Source organism: Rhineura floridana, chromosome 4 (assembly GCF_030035675.1).
Source record: "Rhineura floridana isolate rRhiFlo1 chromosome 4, rRhiFlo1.hap2, whole genome shotgun sequence".
Classification (NCBI taxonomy): domain Eukaryota; kingdom Metazoa; phylum Chordata; class Lepidosauria; order Squamata; family Rhineuridae; genus Rhineura; species Rhineura floridana.
Window position 1 is genome coordinate 14,754,404 of NC_084483.1, and position 20,382 is coordinate 14,774,785.

The 20,382-nt window shown below is 41.1% G+C and overlaps 1 protein-coding gene across 2 annotated transcripts in view; it reads left to right on the plus strand.

Moving 5' to 3' along the window:
* PLCB4 (phospholipase C beta 4) overlaps positions 1-20,382 on the plus strand; it is a 250,171-nt gene that overhangs the window by 126,960 nt on the left and 102,829 nt on the right. For both annotated transcript variants that reach the window (XM_061622541.1, XM_061622542.1), the window contains 4 exons: positions 6,524-6,624; positions 11,021-11,101; positions 12,025-12,084; positions 13,478-13,621. In XM_061622541.1, the coding sequence (XP_061478525.1) occupies positions 6,541-6,624; positions 11,021-11,101; positions 12,025-12,084; positions 13,478-13,621 (369 nt within the window). In that variant the 5' untranslated portion in view covers positions 6,524-6,540. The remainder of the gene's footprint in view (positions 1-6,523; positions 6,625-11,020; positions 11,102-12,024; positions 12,085-13,477; positions 13,622-20,382) is intronic.

A 20,382-nucleotide genomic window follows, 5' to 3' on the forward strand; every position in this document is an offset into this window, starting at 1 on the left:
TACATTTGTCTAGAGTTGAGAAGAAATCAGAGAGAGGTCAGGACTGATGGGTGTAGACTGCAGCCAACAAGATTTCACACACACATGCACAGAGTGTGGTTGGGTTACCTAGGAAATCAGGATTTTTTTTCCTGCTTTGCTTATGAAAGCTTTCCCTTCATCAGCAGATAAACAGTTCATTTCACTGAGGCTAGTGGTTTCTAAGATAATATTTTGGAGGAGAATAAAGACATATTCATGTAATTTCTAGGAAGGAAGGTTCTCCAGGGCCATGGTACATGCACAATGCTCTGGTTTCCGTAATCCACTTACCCACAGCACGCATGCTCACACACACCCATTGGCAAGTGGCTCCTGCCCAACAAATTTAGTGCACAAATATCCCTTTCTGGCTGGGCATTTTGCGGGTACATTGTGGAAGAGCAAAGGGTGAGAGAAAATACCCTGGACCATTGGTCCATCTCACCTAATATTATCTACTCTGGCAGTAGCTCTCCATGGTCACATTCAGACAGGTCTTTTCCACAGCCCTGCTATATGCGGTCCTTTAACTAGAGAAGCTAGGAGTTGTGTGTGCATGTTATATGGTCTCTAACTGTTCCTTCTCCAGTTTAAGACTAATAAAGAAAAAATCCAGGCTATAATGACTCTTGATGCCATGCTGAATTTTGGGACAAGGTTTAAAACAGACTTTTTGGGATGTTTCCTTAATGACATCTCCTTCATAAAGATTCACCAGTGTATTTGTACGTTTAATCCTTTAATGTTTTGATTACTCTAGTTGTCATAAGAGTATGCAATAGGAGGAAAATAACATACATGTGTATATTAGTTTCTTTAGAAAAACCAAGCAAATGTCTGCACTACTAGAACAAACTAATATTAAATCATGTACAATTTTAATAAATTTTGACTTTGTCTAATACTTAATAATGCTAGTGATTGCTAGCAATACACATTTAAAAGGTAATGAAGAAATATGATATTGAGCTTTTAAAAATGAATAACTGAAGATCTGGGTCTAGATAATGCCTCAAGCAGATATCAGATTATCCCCAAAGATTCTTTTTGGAGGGGGGGAAAGGAGGATTTAAGAAGTTTTTTTTGCCACTCTTTTAATTGTGCATGTTTTTCATGTATCTGCTTTCAATACTAATTACTTGACATTAAAACCTAGAAAGAGTGCACTCAGATTTCAGTCATTTCCTTCTTTAAAGGTCTGAAATATGTTTTATTAGTAGGCAAAGTCGTGTCTTGTATCCGCTCCTTTTCTCAAAGGAACACAGAACTCCTTTGCTAACTTCTAATCTAAATCATAATTTTGTGAAGGTCATGAGCTTGTTTAAGCAGATATGCCATGTCTTTATTAACCCCCCCCCAAAAAAAATATCTCTGTCTTCTTTATGTTAAAATGCCAGACACATTCTCTTCCCAAACTTCACTAAAACCAGAAAAAGATGTGTTTAAATTCCGTGAAAACCTGGTATTTTTAGGCACCACCTGCAGTCTTTCTTACACAGTTTGCTCACCACATTTTGTGAGTAGCTGAAATAGAAGCTGTTGTGAAATTCTGAACCTCTTTTTAGTTCATTCAAGTGAAAATGCTGTTCTCTAGCAACATTTTTCATCGAGATTGCAAAGCCACACTGATTTGTGTTTTCTCTCTTCATTTCAGTGTTTGTATAGTGAGATCACAAGTTCAATAAATTATGTATGACCCTTCTGGCTTCTTGTGCTATCCATATTTTCTGGCTTCTAGCCATGTGCTTTACTTAGAAAATACTTTGGATTTCACTCTTTTTGAAGAGGAGGACCAGGAATACATAGTACTTATTTTTATATTGAGTCTTTTCATTTTGTGTTAGGGCATATTTGTAAACTTCAGTGCAAGTAGGAGTGCTTTCTTCCAGAGAACAGGATGAGTATTAGTGATGTTGTAGCCAATTGCATCACTTACAATGTCCATTAATAAAATATAGCCTGATGAATTATAACTGGATGTTTACTAAAGACAATGCATGAAAGAAGTCAGTGTATAAAGGACGTCTTTTAAAAGGTTTTTGGATGGTTCCGACCTAGCAACCCTACTCGCCGCCTGGCGCACCTCAACGAGCCGCCTCCGGGCGCCCCTCGCCGCCACCGCGCTCCATCCCCCGGCCAGGGTCGCTACGCCTGCCCGGCGGCCCTGCGCCCTCGCCGCGCCCGCCGGCCTGCCGTGCGCTCTGGCCCATGCTGGCTCCGCTGCTGCCGCCGCCGCCGCTGTGCGCCCAGCCCGGCCCCGGATGCCTGCTGCCTGCCTCGGCTGGCTGGGGCTGTGCTCTTGTCCCCTCAGGCGGGAATGGATGGAGAGGAGGAGGAGGAGGAGAGAGGCTGCAAGCTGACCCCCCTAGCAAGCCAGGCCGTTTTTTCCTCGGACTGAAATGGTGCAAGCCCCAAACGGCAACTTAGGAGCCGGTCAACTCCCTTAACTCTTCCCAACAAGTTGAGACATCGTTTCCTCCTCCTGATCAGCTCTCTGCGATTTGACTTGGTACCAGCTTGCGGTGTTTGGCTCTGGGCGAGAGAACCCTCCCTTGTCAGATTGATCTTCATCCTGTGTTTTTTCCTCTCCGAGCCTGAGCCCTCGAAACCTCAATGCGTTGTCACGCTGGTGATGGTGCAAAAGTAGCTGCTTTTGCCTCTGGCTACGCCCACCACTGACATGTGTCCCCCCAAGGAGAATGTGGTCGTTGGCCTGAAAAAGGTTCTCCGCCTCTGTTGCTGTTGCCGATAATGATGAATTATGTGACTTCTCACCCACCCAGAGACCCAGGGCAGGTTACAACAGATTAAAAATTCAATATTCAAAACCGTTTAAAACAAATTACGATCACAGGAATAGGAAGGGCCCTGAAAACACATATCTCAAGTGTCAAAGGCCAAGGCATCTTCAACATATTGTAACTGAGTTGTTTCTATGTTTTTGTTTAGTTTTATTGCTGAGTTTTTGATGTTCTTGATGTTTTATATGTTTTTGCTTTGTACGTCGCTCAGAGTGGCTGGGTACCAGCCAGATGAGCGACTAATAAATCGAATAAATAAATATAAAACTAAATAAATTAAAAGACGTCCTAGTGCTTTCCTCCTGATTGCACTAGAAATTATATTGAAGTTGAAGAGATTGTTTCAATAATATAAAAAAAGCTGCCTATGCGAGTTTCAATATACATGACTGTACTAAGGCATCTCACTGGACCACCTAGCCCAGTGTTATCCATTCTGACTGGAAGCTGGCTCTCCAAAACCTTGGGCCTAGTCTTTTCCACCCTTCTATCTAGGATCCTTTCAATGGGAGATTGAACCTATTATTTTATACATGCAAAGCATGTGCTCTATTTATTTATTTATTACATTTATATACTGCCCCATAGCCGAAGCTCTCTGGGCGGTTTACAGCAATTGAAAACATTAAAAACAAATATACAAATGTTAAAACACAAAAACAATTTTAAAACACAATTTAAATTATTTTTAAAACAATTTAAAAACACATGCTAAAATGCCTGGGAGAAGAGGAAAGTCTTGACCTGGCGCTGAAAAGATAAGAGTGTTGGCACCTGGTGCACCTTGTCAGTGAGATCATTCCATAATTTGGGGGGCACCACTGGGAAGGCTCTCTCCCTTGTTGCCAGACTCCCAGCTTCCCTCCAAGTAGGCGCCTGGAGGAGGTCCTTAGATGTTGAGCGTATTGTATGGGTGGGTTCATGTCGGGAGAGGTGGTCCATCAGGTATTGTGGTCCTAAGCCGTGTAAGGCTTTATAGGTTAAAACCAGCACCTTGAATTGAGCTCGGAAACATGCAGGCAGCCAATGCAGGCAGGCCAGAATCGGTTATATATGTTCGAACCATCTGGTCCCTGTTACCAATCTGGCTGCTGCATTTTGCACAAGCTGCAGTTTCCGAAACGTCTTCAAAGGCAGCCCCATGTAGAGCGCATTGCAGTAATCTAACTTGGAGGTTACCAGAGCATGGACAACTGAAGCCAGGTTATCCCTGTCCAGATAGGGGAGTAGCTGGGCCACCAACCAAAGTTGGTAGAAGGCACTCTGTGCCACCGAGGCTACCTGAGCCTCAAGTGACAGAGATGGTTCTAGGAGAACCCCCAAGCTACATACCTGCTCCTTCAGGGGTAGTGCAACCCCATCCAGGACAGGTTGGACATCCACCATCCGGTCAGAAGAACCACCTACTAGCAGCATCTCAGTCTTGTCTGGATTGAACCTCAGTTTATTAGCCCTCATCCAGTCCATTGTCGCAGCCAGGCGCTGGTTCAGCACACTGACAGCCTCACCTGAATACTGATGGCAATGCACTCCAAAGTTCTGGATGACCACACCCAACAGTGTCATGTAGATGTTGAACAGCATGGGGGACAGAACTGACCCCTGTGGAACCCCATACTGGAGAGTCCAGGGTGCCGAGCAATATTCCCCAAGCACCACCTTCTGGAGCTGACCCGCCAAGTAGGAGCGGAACCACTGCCATGCAGTCCCTCCCACTCCCAACTCAGCCAGTCTTCCCAGAAGGATACCATGGTCGATGGTATCGAAAGCCACTGAGAGATCAAGGAGAATCAACAGAGTCACACTCCCCCTGTCTCTCTCCCAACAGAGGTCATCATACAGGGCGACCAAGGCTGTTTCCGTGCCAAAACCAGAGCTGGAATCCAACTGAAATGGATCCAGATAATCGGTCTCATCCAAGAGTGTCTGGAGCTGGCCTGCCACCACTCGTTCCAGGACCTTGCCCAGGAATGGAACATTTGCTACCGGCCTATAGTTATTAAGATTTTTGAGGTCTAAGGAGGGTCTTTATCACTGAGCTATGGATTTTCCTGCTTCTAGCTTGGTCGTGTCACACTTTAATTTTGTCTGAGTTGAAGCATGACTCTAAACATGTTTGTTCACAAGTAAATCTATTCACTGATTTCAGTGGGACTTATTTCCCGGTCAGTATGTTTAAGGATTGCATTCTTAGTTCAGTTTCCTCCCATTTATTGGGTAGTATTAAATGCTAGTCCTACTCAGAGTAGGCCCACTGAAGTTAATGGACATGACTAACTTAGGTCCATTAATATGAGTGGGTCTCCTCTGACTAGGACTTAGTTGAATACTGCCCATTATTTTTTTTTAATGGTTTGATCGGTAAACATTATCGGAACAATTCCTTCTAATTTTAGGATTCTGCTATGCTTATTTAAAGCAAATTGTTGCTTGCCTTCTGCTCCTAGGTATGCTTTGGTCTCATGTGGCTGATTTTTTAAAAAAAATAGTGCAGTGGGGAGGAGTGAACTGGTTTGGGAGCATGGCATAGAGGAGGAAGCTTTCATTCTTTGCTACTGTCATGGCCCTGATCAGAATTGCTTCCTCCTTATGCCTGCTGTTTGGTACCTGTATATTTGTTAAATATCAGCCACACCACATGACAAACTTCATGCCTAGTTTGCCTTAGGTGTGACATTATTTGGTGGAATCTGATTCTTAAACACAGATGCTTATTTCACATAAAAGAAGGCAAACGAGCCTTTAGCTTTAGTAGCAGGCCTCAAGTTTAACATGTCAAAGAGTCAATTCAGTTAATGCATCCCATGAAGCAGAGCTGCAAAAAAACCTGCCTGAGAGTTGCTGCCATAGTAAGTACTGGGCTAGATGGATAGCCTGACTTGGCAGCTTTATAAGCACAGTATGCTTATATACATACATGTATAAGGAGATGTTAGTGGGCCGATATTAGTGAGAATTTTCCTTCAAGCTGTAAATTTTCAACTTGTGAAAGTACATGCTATGATTGGGGGGGGATATGTTTTGATGTAAGTATGAAGCCTACCCTATCTCAAGTTTTGTGATTGATACATTTGAAATCAAAGTTTGAATCTCAAGGATAAAGTGTAATGGATACTAAATGGTGACAAGAGAACTTCTAATGAAGCATATTCTGTGGTTTCTTATCAGTGCTTGGAAATTTCATTTTAAAAAGGAACTAGTTCAGGTTCAGCATGTCCTGAAATAAATTCATAGTCAGTCCCCTACAAAACAAACTAGCTCAGTTCTTGTTGAGTTCACTGTTCCAAGTTCATCCAAATGAAATTTAGCTATTTTTCAGCATTCAGAATGGAGCTGTTATGCTGAAATATAAAATATACTTCAGAAGATTAAGAAAATATGGGAGTGGTGGAACCCTCACACGCAATTTATTTCCCCCCAACAATTGTTATCTTTAAGCTTAAAGGTCCAAAGAGTCTAATTATTCAAAAGCACATGTAAGAGAATTAACTCGAAGGAGAACTAGAAATTGTTCAAAGTTGTACCCCAGAATGAACTTAATGCACATTTAGTTCACCTGGCAATTATGGGAACTACTGTCAGGTGTAGTTCAGATATTTTTGAACTAATTCAATGAACTTCATTAAACGGGACTATTTCATTCCAAGCATTTACATTCCAACAGTCAAAGTGTAATTTCACTTGTTTGTTTTTTGTTACAGGATGGTAGTTCTATATAATGGCAAAGCCATATGAATTTAACTGGCAGAAGCCAGTTCCATCCTTTCTACAAGATGGAGCTGTGTTTGACAGATATGAAGAGGTAAGGAACTTTCCTTAATGTCACCCCAAAACAAAACTTTGAAACCTGAAGTGCGAAGGCAAACAATGAGTGTCTGCTTCTTAGACAGAAATATAGGAAGCTGCGTTATTCGAAGTAAGCACAAGGTAGAAAGGGACAAAGGCAAACTTCATAGAGCCGAGACACAACCAAACACCCCACAATCATAATGGTGATATGAAATAAGAAAGCTGGGGCCTCCTTCGTGAAAGCATGTACTCTACCACTGAATTATATCTTTTAGATTCTCTAGTACATACATGGAGCTAGCTATTTATTGCGGTGAGCCCCCTATTTTACTGCAGTAGGCTGGAATGGCAACTCTGCATTCACAAAGGGCTCGATCTATAGAGATCTATAGAGAGAATCTATAGAGAGAAAGTCTTGCTTTCTCAGGAGCTCTCTCTGTACAAGGGGCTGTTGTATTGGGGCCTCTTTCTGTTGGGAACGCTAGGATCAGCCAACCTGAGGCCCTTCAGATTTTGTTGGACTCCAGCTCACATCAGCCCCAGCCAGCATGTCCAATGGTCAGAGATGATGGGAGCTATAGTCCAACAACATCTGGAGGGCACTACATTAGTTCCCCCTGCTATACATAGTGAATACAAATAATAATTCATGGTATAGAGTGCATATATTGTTAAAAAAACTTCTATTTGAGAGCAGATGTCCACTTGAACAAAAAGTACTAACTTTGTTATTTATTATTTATTTAAACTATTTCTGTCCTACCTTTTGACTCCACAATGGGGCACTCAGGGCGGTGTGTATCCCACCTTTCAGAATATGAATTCTTCCATTGTGGCTTACAAGTAACTTAATATTTACTTATTTATTTATTTGCAAAACCACAGTAAACAGTATGGGAGAAGACACTTCTTCAAGTATTTAGGGCTTTGTAAGTCATTACTAGTCCCTTGAATTTGGCTTGATACATGTTAGAGGGTTAAAAACAAGATTGTTTCCATTCTCTGAATTTCACATTGATTTTGAGATGCTGAATAGCTAGGTGCCGCTCACAGACTAGAAACTGAATGATTAGCTGTGTGATGCTATACATGTCATCTCAAAAGTAAGTCCCATCAAAATCTCAGGTAAATGTGTATAGGATTGCAAACTCAGTTTGCCACTATTTTTTCTAGTGGCATTTCTGAACATTGCAAAGACAACTATGCATGCAGTTAGCTCTTGCCACAACATTCAATTGCTGCTATTTATGTTAATTTTTATTGCCTTGCAGGTAAGCCACACTCACCACCATATTAACAATGGTGCACATTAATATACAGGTTGGGTGGGATTTTTGGCATAATGAAAAGTGCCGCAAATTCCCCCTGAGAAATGTATATAGGGGGAAAAACACATTATCTGCTGTCTGGCAGTGCAGTGGATGCCAGATCAGTTTAATCCCAATCCACATCAGGAGATGTACATCCAAAATGGCTTTAGAAAGCTGCCTATTCAACTCCAGCAAGACGCACTTGTTACAAGTCCAATCAATGTGATTTCCATATCTGTAGACTGTTAAAAAGAAAATAGCTCCAAAGAATGTGGGTGGGAAGATACTTTGTTTGCAAAAGAGAATTTTGTGCATGTTTTCTTTTTATTTAATCATGCGATCCACATTCCTTTTGAGGAATAGATAACTGTTTGTTTAACTGAATTTAATAGGGGGGCATCGTTTGGTGTTTTAACAAGCTTCACGTAAATAGAATCTCTGGTTAATCTATGAAGTACATGATAGATTATCTGGAAGCTGTGTTTAACAAGACAAAAAATAAAAAATATGTCCCAATAAATCCTTTTAGTATTATATTATTTCATTCCCTAATCTCTTGAAATGAAGAAAAGGTATTTTTAAACATTGAAGCTTGCCAGACAGCTAGAGATCTTATCTTCCACATTCATGGCGGCAACAAATAAGTTAACAGGGAATGTATTGCTTGCTAAAGTTTGCTTTTTTGCAAGAGATTGTTCAGCACTTAATTTAAAACACCCCAACCCTCAGGTCAAACACATACTGTCTTTTAAACTTAGATTGCAGCTGGTATTAGAAATACACAGATTGTTTTCAACCTGGTCCTCTTGGGCATGGCACCCATGCGTGGAGGTACCTCCATAGCACAGAACAGAGCTCCCCTGTCCTTGCAGCTTGTGTACAGACACCACACTAGGCTGTTACGGGGAAATGGGAGGCCTATGTGTGCCTTCCATATTCCCATGCAGTGTTGTGCCTTTCCTTGGTCAGACCCCTTGGAATTGGAAGGCCTCAGTTCTTGACCAAGCGAGGCAAGACTGGATGGGGATATAGGACGCACGTATAGTCTTACCATTCCCTGCAACTACCTGGGATCTGGAATGCCCTTGTGCACATGGAGAAGGAGAAACAGGACTCTGTGCATCTTCTGTGGCAGGTTGCTGGACTGTAGCTCCCACCATAAGAACATAGCATAAGAACAGAAGGCAAGCTTGCTGGATCAGGCCAATGGCTCATGTAGTCCAGCATCCTGTTATCACAGTGGCCAACAGATCCCCATGGGAAACCCACAATCAGGATGTGAATGCAATAGCACTCTTCCCTCCTGCAGTTTCCAGCAACTGGTATTCAGAAGCATAGTGCCTCCAACTATGGAGGCAGAGCATTGGCTGTGCAGGCTTGGGGTTAGTTGGAGTCCAGCAATATCTGGAGGTCGCTATGTTGGCTACGCCTGTTTTCTGAGAATTCCTCCACATGTGCAAAGCGTGATTGAGTGAATCAAGGTCACATTGTTTTAACTGTGTTGAATAACACCTTGGAAGCTATGACCACTTCTTTGAATGTTGATGTGCATAGAAGTATAACTGTCTTGACATTTTACTCATGTATAGAGGGCAAGAATGTTGAAAGGAGCCTCAGGACCATGCTTTAGCCCTGCCTTCAAAGTCATAGTATTCCTCTAGTCTTTGCTGTTGCCATCACCATGCTGAGGGTAGTGTTTGCAGCAGGGAGCCTTCTTTATGCATGGAGGCTCCCTGCATGATTTAGAAGCCCTATTGCACAAGCTTCTAAATCGTGCAGAACCTCCAGATGTAGAGAAGACTACCTACTGCAGATATTATCCAGAACACAATGAAACAACAATGAGAGAAGTAGGAGCAGCATGATTTTTTAGGATGGGGGTAAAGTACGGTCCTGGGGCCCCTTTCAACACAACTGTCCTCTACACAAGAGGAACACAATAGAGGGCTTGTTTCATTCTAGTTGGATAGTACTTTCCTGACTCCTATAATACCTTTGTTTTGTTTTGTTTTGTTTATACAAATTTTCCTATTTGTGTAAGATTTTTTTAAATTCAGTTGTCAAAATGGCAAAAGCAGAGGGAAGAACAACAATAGATTTATTTAGGAAAGAGGGTAGAAGTGCCAGTAAAATGGAGCCTTGTACCATGTACATTTTAAAAGGCATTTTAACATTCCCCAGTGTTTAAAATCAAAATCTGCAGTGTTAAGAGATTAGCATAGAAACAAAATCCATAACCAGTGTTAACCTTGTCATCCTCCAAATTAAAGTCCAACGGCCTGGGTAAATAAATATGATTTTGCCAGGAGCCTTAAAACAGAAAAAGATGGCACCAAGTGTGTTTCCCTGGGGAGAGCATTTCCACAAGTGGAGAATCACCACTGAAAAGGCCTGTTCTTGTGTTGCCACCCTGAGGGCCTCAGATAACTAACACAGTGTCTGGGTTGGTTGATGTGAGGAGAGGCGGTCCTTGAGGTACTGGTGTCTTGAGCTACATAAGACTTTGTAGGTCAAATTGGTAGCCAGTGTAGTCATGCAGCATTGGTGTTAATATGCTCAGACCAACTTGCTCTAATCACCAGTCTGGCCACTGAATTCTCTACCACCTGTAGTTTCTGAACCATCTTCAAAGGCAAGCCCCATGCATAATGTGTTGCAGTAATCTAACCTAGAGTTTATCAGAGTGTCGGTTATCCCTGTACAGATAGGGGTGTAGCTAGGCCACCAGCCAAAGCTGAGAAATCTATAAGACCCCGTGTAGGTTATTTGGGTGAGGCCCTATCCTGTTTCCTTCCTTCAGTTGTCCCAAGCCTAAGAATTCTGTGTAAGAGTTGCCATATGGAGAATGATTGTTAACACAGTAGTAGCCCAGCAGCTGCCTCTTGCTATTAGACTTGACTCTTGGTGCTGTGTAAATGGAGTGCTAGTAGTAGGATTTGTCTTTTGGGGTCTCTGTATATTTAACACACTGGTTTTGATATTATAACCTTTAAAATAATGTGTTTCAGAACCAACCAAAAATAGGGGTTGGTAATCTGTATACCTTTCATTGAAATTACTCTTTGAAGAACTGAACATTTCATTTTTCTTTTTCAACAGGAATCTTTTGTTTTTGAACCAAACTGTCTCTTCAAAGTGGATGAATTTGGTTTTTTTCTAACATGGAAAAGTGAAGGAAAGGTACAGTTTATAATGATTTCAATATCATGATTGTCTGTGTGGAACATATACCTCTCCAGTCTTTCAGACATGCAGTGTGTATTTTGGGGTAAGGCAAAGTGCTGTCTGCTCTCTTGTGAGGCATTAGTTCTAAATATCAGGGTCTTGGGCTGCAATCCTAAACATAGATGCTAGGGAACAAGCTCCATTGAACACAATGGATCTTACTTCTCAGTAAACCTGCATCGGATTGCATGATTAATTTGGTGTATGTGTGGGGGGGAAATCTACAAGTAGAAACAGATTTCTGCACATGATTTATCTCCATCCCATGTTTTTTTCCCTGCCCTCTCCCCTCCCAGCAACCACCACTTTACTGAAGGGTGGGAAGGTTTGTTGAGCATGACTGCATCCATAGAGTTATGAAATGGGATGTAAATGCAGAAAATTGTATTATTATAGTGATAATGGCCTGAAGATGGCTTTGGGAATATTTAATCCTGGTACTGTCACCACCCGCCTCTCTACACCTACTTCTGTGCTGGTGGAGGTTATGGGAGCATAGCAACAAACCATCTTTATTCCTTTCTTGTGACGTCCTCTTAGGACATCAGCCTGGTATAGGCTTTATTTTACCCTTCCTGTGTATTTGATGTGGAGACAGACACCTTGGGCGGTGCGAGTGGGGAAGGACTTGAGTCTGGTGTGCGTGGTTGCTAAATAATGTGTAGCTTTGTAACCATTTCGATGTTGTTCATGTTGAAGTGGCTGAGATCACCTTGATCTTTATGCTTTAACTGAAACTGAATAGAGTACATGCTGCTTTATGTTAATTGTGATTGTGAATTCTGATCAACCCTTGGCTTCTGCTACTGTTCCTATTTTAATATGTTATGTATTACACCAAACCCTGGAGCTTAATGCTGTTTCCTTTGTTGTTCCAGGAAGGGCAAGTTTTAGAATGCTCTCTGATCAACAGTATTCGCTTTGGAGCAGTACCAAAGGTATTTCTGTAGTTTTCTTTTAGAGTATTGTTTTAAACAATAAGTGTTGACTTGAGTGGGGTTTACTTTGTAAGGTTAGTACCAACACATTTCAAAAGCCCCTGAAAACCTGGCATCCTTGATGGCCACAGCTTTGAAGGGGGAAAACAGAAGAAAACCTTCTGCTTTTTCTGCCAAAACTTTACTTTTTAAAATGGAGCAGATGCCATCAAGAAAAATGTTTATAAATTCCAGCCGTAGTTAAATGTTTTAAGATCCATCCGTTCAGTTTTGAGCATGTGCTTAAGTTTCACCATTTAAATTAGTGAGCTTGGAAAGTGCTTACTTGTGGCCGAACCTTGCCCAAAGTATTTTGAAATTAAATCTTAGACACAGCATCTTTGAACAGGGTGCCATCAGACACTTTTTAAAAAAAAAAAGTATGGCTGTTATTAAGATAATAATATACATTCATTTATTGTTATTAAGATAATAATATACATTCATTTATTGTCATTCTGATCCCAAAGAAGATGTTGCCATGCAAATGAGCTCTTTTGATTTTAAGTGATAAACTGGAAATCTCTTTATATCAGAGTAACATAGTGTCTGTGCAAGCTTTTCCCAGTCTATATATTCCTTCAATTCTGGCTTATGTTCAAGCTCATGAGGCAACAGTGTGATGATCTGGGTCTCAGATTGATTTTTTTAAAAAATAATTTGCCTCACTTTTTTGTGGCTGTTGAAATAGCACAAAGAGGTATGGCCAATTCTGCAGCTGGTGGCAAAACTCCATCTTCTGTAGATCGGATCACCAGAGGCAGACATATATGATGCCATGCCCAGTGTCATTTATCAAAGGTATAACCTGGAATGATGATGTGGTCATTGTAGCATAGAGAATTGCCGTATGACTGGAGAAAGGTTTGTGAAAATGCAGGCTAAAATTATCTGAAAAGGAAAATCAAAGGGGCAGTTGAGCAAAAGGACTATTGCTACAAACTTGTTCTTAAGGGAAACTATTTTCCATAACTACGATTTGGATATTGTGTCTATGTAGGGCTGCTGCAGAAATAGCCTAGAATCATGGTAATGTCTGTGTTAGCTCCTAAAGGTTAATAAGCTACCACCAATTATATGGCACATAAAGATTCCATTTTCTGAAATAAAACCTTTCTACAATCATCAGTTGTATTTAAACTACTTAGCTCTGCTTTCATAGTTCAGCTGTGCTCTTCAGTGAGCAGTTATGAAGCGAAGGTTTTTTAATTGTGTACTTGAAAAATTGACAGAAATACTTAGTAAAGGTGAATAAGAAATGTTTACAAGTTAAATGTTTGGGATGGGGGAGGGAACAAAATTCCTTTCTGTTTTAGCCCTAGATGTGTAACAAGGCATTCATTGTGTCAAACAGGATCCAAAAATATTAGCTGCTCTTGAGGCTGTTGGCAAGGCAGAAAATGAACTGGAAGGATGTATAGTGTGCGTCTGTAGTGGCACAGATCTGGTGAACATCAGCTTCACGTACATGGTGTCAGAAAGCACCGAAGAAGCAAAGGTATTGCACAGTTAAACACAGCTTGTGGACTTTGCTGCATTGTTATTCTATATAAATCCTACATGCTCAACCAAAGAATAACAAATGTTTATTTGGACCCTAAAATTACAAGTGGATTGCACACATTACAAAAATGAGCTAATTTTTCAGTTGAACCAAAGCAGTGCTTTTCAAAACATTTGGGTGTTTCCCCCATATGGGAAAATGTTAGAATGGCACCTTAGGAAGTATGTAGATGTGCGATAAAAAGTTCAATTGCTGTGAGAGATATTATCTGTAACTCTTCAAAGCAGGACTGCTGGGAGACTTTTCTTAAATATCATTTATATCTTGGCTTTCATCTGAAGGAAAAAAAATGGAAAAGAATAAGATTATAGTCTTGGTTTTGCTTTTAAAGGGCATGTTTATGTATTTATCCTTTGTGCACAATCGAATGGAAAAATAAAACGTAATGTTTGATAAAGGGAAAAATGTATCTCAAGCACTTTGTATTGTGGATATGTGATTTAAGGGCATATGAACATATCAAGCTGCAATATACTGAGTCAGATCATTGGTTCATTTAGCCTGGCTGTGGCTTTCCAGGGGTTCAGCCTTTCCAAGCCCTGCTATCTGTGATCCTTTAACTAGAGATGCCAGGAATTGATACCAGGACTGTCAGCATGTCAAGCATGTGCTCTAACATTGGATTATGGGCCCTCTCCAATTTGCTTACTGGTATGAGTGTTATCCTGTAGTATGTTTGATTCTCCTATGCCATCCTATTAGTTTACTATTTTGAAAAACCTTTTTTTATCATATCTCCATGATCATGTTTATGATGAATCACTTTTTCATCTGGAATCTCTTGCAATTATTTTTGGTTTACCATAGCAAAGCAAAGTCAAAATACCTTGCTTCCCTTTTTGTAGACCCAGTATTTAAGACTAGGATCCAAGAACCTTTTCAGTGAATTGTTTGCCTCAGAAGATCAACTGTGCTAGACGTAGTGCTGACTCAGTTTGATTCCTAGAAATTTCAGTGCACATAGCATTTTAAGGCTGTTACAATATGTTTGGACATATTTTGTGACGGACACAGCAGAAAACTGGTGGATTCACAGAAATATCAGAGATCCCACTTACACAGTTTGTTTCTATGTTATTCATGGACTACTAAGCTTACTTACTGACAAGGTTCCATTATATCTTAGAGCTTCTTTTCCAGTGTAATCAGTTACCAGGAAATGAGAGAGAGACCCATCAATATGTACTAACATATATTTTTACAGGAGGTGAACACCTCTAAGGTTTTATATCAGCTATATATTGGTCTTCATGTTTATTGCTAAATGTACTGAGAAAGCTAATGGGGCTGTTCTTAGTGTGAGAGGATCCGTGTTCTTTGGCTTTTTGTGTCATCCCATTAAATACCAATGTGAGAAATACCAGTGCAATTTTATATATACTCAGTGAATAGCTATGGGCTGACTTCCAGCTCAGGTTTAATTTTGTTATGAGCACTATAGCATGTATGCATATCAATTTATATGGGGAAAGATAATATTCTCAAGAAGATGCTATTTTAGGGAACACAGTCTAAGTGCAAATAGTCTACCAGGGAAAACACAATCTTAACTTAATGGCCAAGAGCATTTAATGGCATGTTAAACTCAGACATATTTGCAAAACAACTATTCCCATTTAATGGGCAATGCTTCTGTAGTAGTCATTAACATGAATATTACTACGGCTTGGTTAATATTCTTTATGTAGCACCAGTGCTGCTGGTTTTGAAGTAGAGTGCTTTTGCATTTGTGCTCTTTTGAAAGGCAGTTGCATACTAGGGCTTCTGGCTTTGTGATACAAAGGAAGTTAGCCTTTAAATTATCCCAGTTGAATGCCTTCTTATTTTATTGTTAACTAGATTATCATAATCATCATTACCATTATTATTATTATTAGAATTAGAATTAGATAAAGTTGTGTGCCTTCAGCATTTGCCAAAAGTTGTATAATGAAGTTGCCAGACACACCTTGGTGGGGAGGGAGTTCCACAGTTTAGGGGCTGCCACAGAGAAGGCCCTCTCTTGGACCACCCCCCTGAGCTTCCAAGGGTGGCAGTACTTCCAAAAGAGCCACCTCTGCTGATCTTAACACCTGACAGGGTGTGTCACTCTCCACTTGATCTCTTAGTTAAATTCCCAGGTAAAAAAAAAAAAGGGGGGGGGAGTTAGACCTGACAATTCAAGGAACACTAGCCAATATATTTGTTTAGAAAAGCTTGAAGCTAAGCGATTGCATAATTCAAGGATTAAAGTTTAATAATAACCTTAATTTGAAAAACTGGCAGTTCCTTGACTCGGCCCCAGTAGTTAAGCTATAATAGAGAGCACAAAATGAGGGCAAGGTCATACAAGCTTTCCTGTAAAGGTTGTTATACTGAACATGCAAGAGCTTTCTGTGATGTTCATCTGATTTAATGTAATTTGAGGTTTCATTTACTCCCCAAACCCATATGAGCAATGAGTTAAGGGCTTAAATGCCCATGTGCAGTACAAAATGCATTCATGATGGGAATGAAGGCACAGCATTTAAAAACGTTTTCACTGCATCTTCCCTTACTAGCTAATGGAGTTACTGATCCTGATGGACTCTTCACATTCTTTTTACCCTGTTCTGGGGACATGGCATGCCCCAGGATACTAGGCTGACCTTTAATCTACCCATTTCTACACCTGGGCAAACCTGCTGTTTGCATGCCTTCCTCTCTCTGTTCTTCTGGCTGTTAGTTGTCTGTTGTTGCCCAGAAATTTGGGAACTACAGTAATCATACTGATTTGAAAAATCACACTTCCGTTTTCATGTTCAGGTTTCCCAAACCTTTGATGTCTATATTAAAAAGGCCTTCACAGCCACAAAAATAAAAGGGGGTGGGGGAGTTTTGTGCATCCCCAATATATTGTTGTGAACTCTCCCTGGCTGTATGGTTGTATTGAGAAAGTACAATGTGTTGCTAAAATGCATAAGGATATCTGTGCAGCTATATGTGCAGATGATGATGATTTATTAATTTATGAATGGTCTTTTACATTCGTCTTGATGCAGTTTACAAACATACCATAAAAATAGCTAAGAATAGTTTTTAAAACAGTACCAAAACACATACAGATGGATTTAAAAGCAATACCAAATCAACAGCTAAGGCAAAGAGCTTTTCATCTAGCTGGAAAAGCTTATCAAAACAAAAATTGTCTTCAGTTAACATAAGAACATAAGAAGAGCCTGATGGGTCAGGCAGTGGCCCATGTAGTCCAGCATCCTATTCACACAGTGGCAAACCAGATGCCTGGGGGAAGTAGGTTCCAAAAAATATAGGTAGTGGGTGCCTGTCCTATCTCAGTAGGGATGCTGTTCCACAGAACAGGGGCAACCTCATATTTAAAACCCTGCGCCAAGTTACAGTGGAGCAGGCTTCTGATGTTTTTGGGACTTTAAGGAGAAACTCTGCTGCAGAACACAGGGACCTACAGAGAATAGAAGAGGTTGTGGCAGCAGTAGTAGCTGCTGCTGCTGTTCCTGATGTGTTTGGTGTCATTAGTACCCATATGACGTTAAAGAGTTAACATAAGCAAAGGACCAGCCACTGTCCCAAGGAGATCAGAATATAATGTAGATTGGGGGTGGGGGGAGACAACAGAGGGATAGGATGGAGGGTGTTGGGGAGAGCAAGGAGGAAGAAGATGTGAATGTGAGCAAATGATGATGTTGGCATTGCTCTGAAAGCAGAAATAATGCTACTGCTCTGATGGAAAGTATAGCTGTGTACTTCCAGTCATGCTTTGTTCTCTTCCTTATGGCGAACCCAGCAACAGTGGATTGAAAACGACTGGGTGAACTGGCCCTTTATCCTGTGCAACTCAGTATTCCTGTGCTAACAAAGCTTTTTTTTCATCCTGAATAGATGCAGAAGCCCTTTAGGTTGGTCTAAACTCTAAAGCATTGATAGGATGCTGCTGTATCTGCTGTCTTTTGGATTAAACTTGGCTTTGAGTTGTGATCTCTTTTCTGAGCGTGTCATTTACTGGCTTTTCTAGAGAGGAGAAGCACAAATAAGACATTTTTGTTATGTTGTGTGAAGACAATCATGGGATATTCATTGTCTGATCCGAGAAGAGGAACAATAGAGGGATTCTGGAGGAGGGCAAGAAGCAGGAGCTGAGGTGATGGAGGATAGCTGGGCCTCATTGTGCGCCACTTCACATACCACTTTTCTGACAAAGAAATTATTCTGTGAAATATTGGGGAAATATTGGGGAAAGGAGTAATGCATCAAATCTATGTGTGCTATGGTCAGGGATGGTGGATAAATTTGGTTCAGTTCACATTTTAATGAAAACCTATCTAATTCACACTTCCCAAAACTATGTGTGAAATGAAACACAGCCATTCTTTGAAATTCACCCCTCTCTCAATTTTGCAGTGCTGTTCCCCATCAAGAAATATATAGAAAAAATGTGCACATTAAGGGAAAGTATGCATAAAATGGACATATACGTGAAAATAACATAAAATGCATTGCATTAGGGAAAATTGCTGGCAAATTGTGTATATTTCAAGAAACTGCATACAGAAATGTGTGCATTAAGAGAAATGTGCACTAAAACACTGACAAATTTCCATGAGGGTTTTTTATACTGATGTGGAAATGTTGTGAACTGAAGATCGGAAAAATGAGAGAAACCAAAATTGACAGAACCATCCATTTCTAGTTATGGTTAAAGCTATTTAACTTGGTCCATATAAATTTCTTGCACATACTGCACCAAAATAACTGAGAGCACACTCTTTGCCATGGTCTTACATCAAGGTCAGGTTAAAGTCAGATATGGGGCAGGAGCCATTTATTGCTTCATCCTTAGGTGACATTCCGCATTACCAGCCAGGTGAGCTACTGTAGTTGTATAATTGTTTAAAGGTAAGAGTAATACTCAGGAGACCCGGCTTCAAATGTTTCCTCAGCCACAAAGCTCACTTTGTGAGTTTGGTCCTGTTACAATCTCATAGCCTAAAATGGGTGGGTGAAGAAATATGAAGGGACTATATACACTGCTCTGAGCTCCTTGGATGGAGGGCAGCATAAAAAAGTAATAAGTAGAGTTGCATCTTCTAGCCACCTAAGGTTCACACGTACCCTTTTAGACTCAGAGCTTTATTTATGTATGACATCCATTTTTATGTCCCTGCCTCTTAACTTAGGAAAGAGGCATGCCAGTATGAATGGCAAATCCCCTGAATCAGAATTCCCCACCTCTCCGAGTGGCCTTCTAAACAGTCCTGGTTTTCTACCCATTTAATTGTTCTTGGAACCAAGAGGGATGTAGTACAATTTCAAATCAGAGCTTATTTAGATGGCTTTCTCAGTTTCTTTATCTCCTCAGCTATGTGGTATACTGTAATACTGCTGACACCTGGTGGCATCCCTGTAAAAGAAGCTTTTTTTTTAACTTAAAGGTTGTCTCTTTCAGTGCTTATGATTGCAGTTCTTTCAGTGCTTATGACTGCAGTGCTTAGACTGCCTCCAGTGTCGGATTATCTAGACCCTTTCCAATCAGACTTGAGGCCTGATCATGGGACAGAGACTGCCTTGGTTGCCCTGCTTGATGACCTATGCTGAGCATCAGACAGGGGGAATGCATCCCTGTTGGTGCTGCTGGACCTCTTGGCAGCTTTTTGATACCATCGACCATGGTATCCTCCTGGGTCATCTAGCTGGTATGGGATTGGGAGGCACAGTTTTACGGTGGCTCCAGTCCTACATGGCAGACAGGTCCCAGAAGATGGTGCTAGGAGACTTTTTGACTGCCTGGCCACTGGTCTATGGAGTCCTGCAGGGTTCCATTCTGTTTCCCATGCTCTTCAACATCTCCATGAAACTGTTGGGAGAGGTCACCCAGCGATTTGGAGTACAATGTCATCAATACGCTGATGACGCACAACTTTATCTCTCCATACCATCTGATTGAAGGGAGGGAGTGTTCATCCTACACTGGTGCCTGGAGGCTGTGAAGGGCTAGATGTGGGCTAACAAACTGAAATTTAATCCTGAAATTTAAGTGTTGCTGCTCAAGGGGAAAGCTGTGCCAGGGATAGTGCTGTAGCCTGTTCTGGACAGGGTTGCATTCCCCTTGAAGGAGCAGGTCCACAGTTTGAGAGTATTCTTGGATCCTGTCCTGCTGGTTGAATATCAGGTGGCTGTGGTAGCAGGAGTGCTTTTGGCTAACTCAAACTTGTCTACCAGCTGCACCCATTCCTGGAAGCAGTTGACTTGGCCACAGTGACACATGTGTTGGTGACATTGAAGCTTGATTACTGTAACACACTGTACATGGGGCTGCTTTGAAAATGGTTCGAAAAGTTTATTTGGTTCAAAATACGGCAGCCAAAATGTTAACTGGATTGCGGCGTGGAGATCGTATCACCCCTGTGCTTTATCAACTCCACTGGCTCCCAATTTGTTTCTGGGCCCAATTCAGAGTGCTGATTTTTTATTTTTAAAGCCCTAAACGGCCTTGGACCAGTGTACCTGAAGGACCGCTTATGCCCATATGTAGCCACCCATGATTTAAGATAATCTGACTGTGGTCTCCTCTGCATGCTTGGAATGACAGCAGGCATGTGGGAGAGAGCCTTTTCAGCCATGGCCTCCAGGCTTTGGAATACCTTACCTCAAGAAGCCCGCTGGTCCCTCCCTGATGGTGTTTCGGAGATGTCTGAAAATCA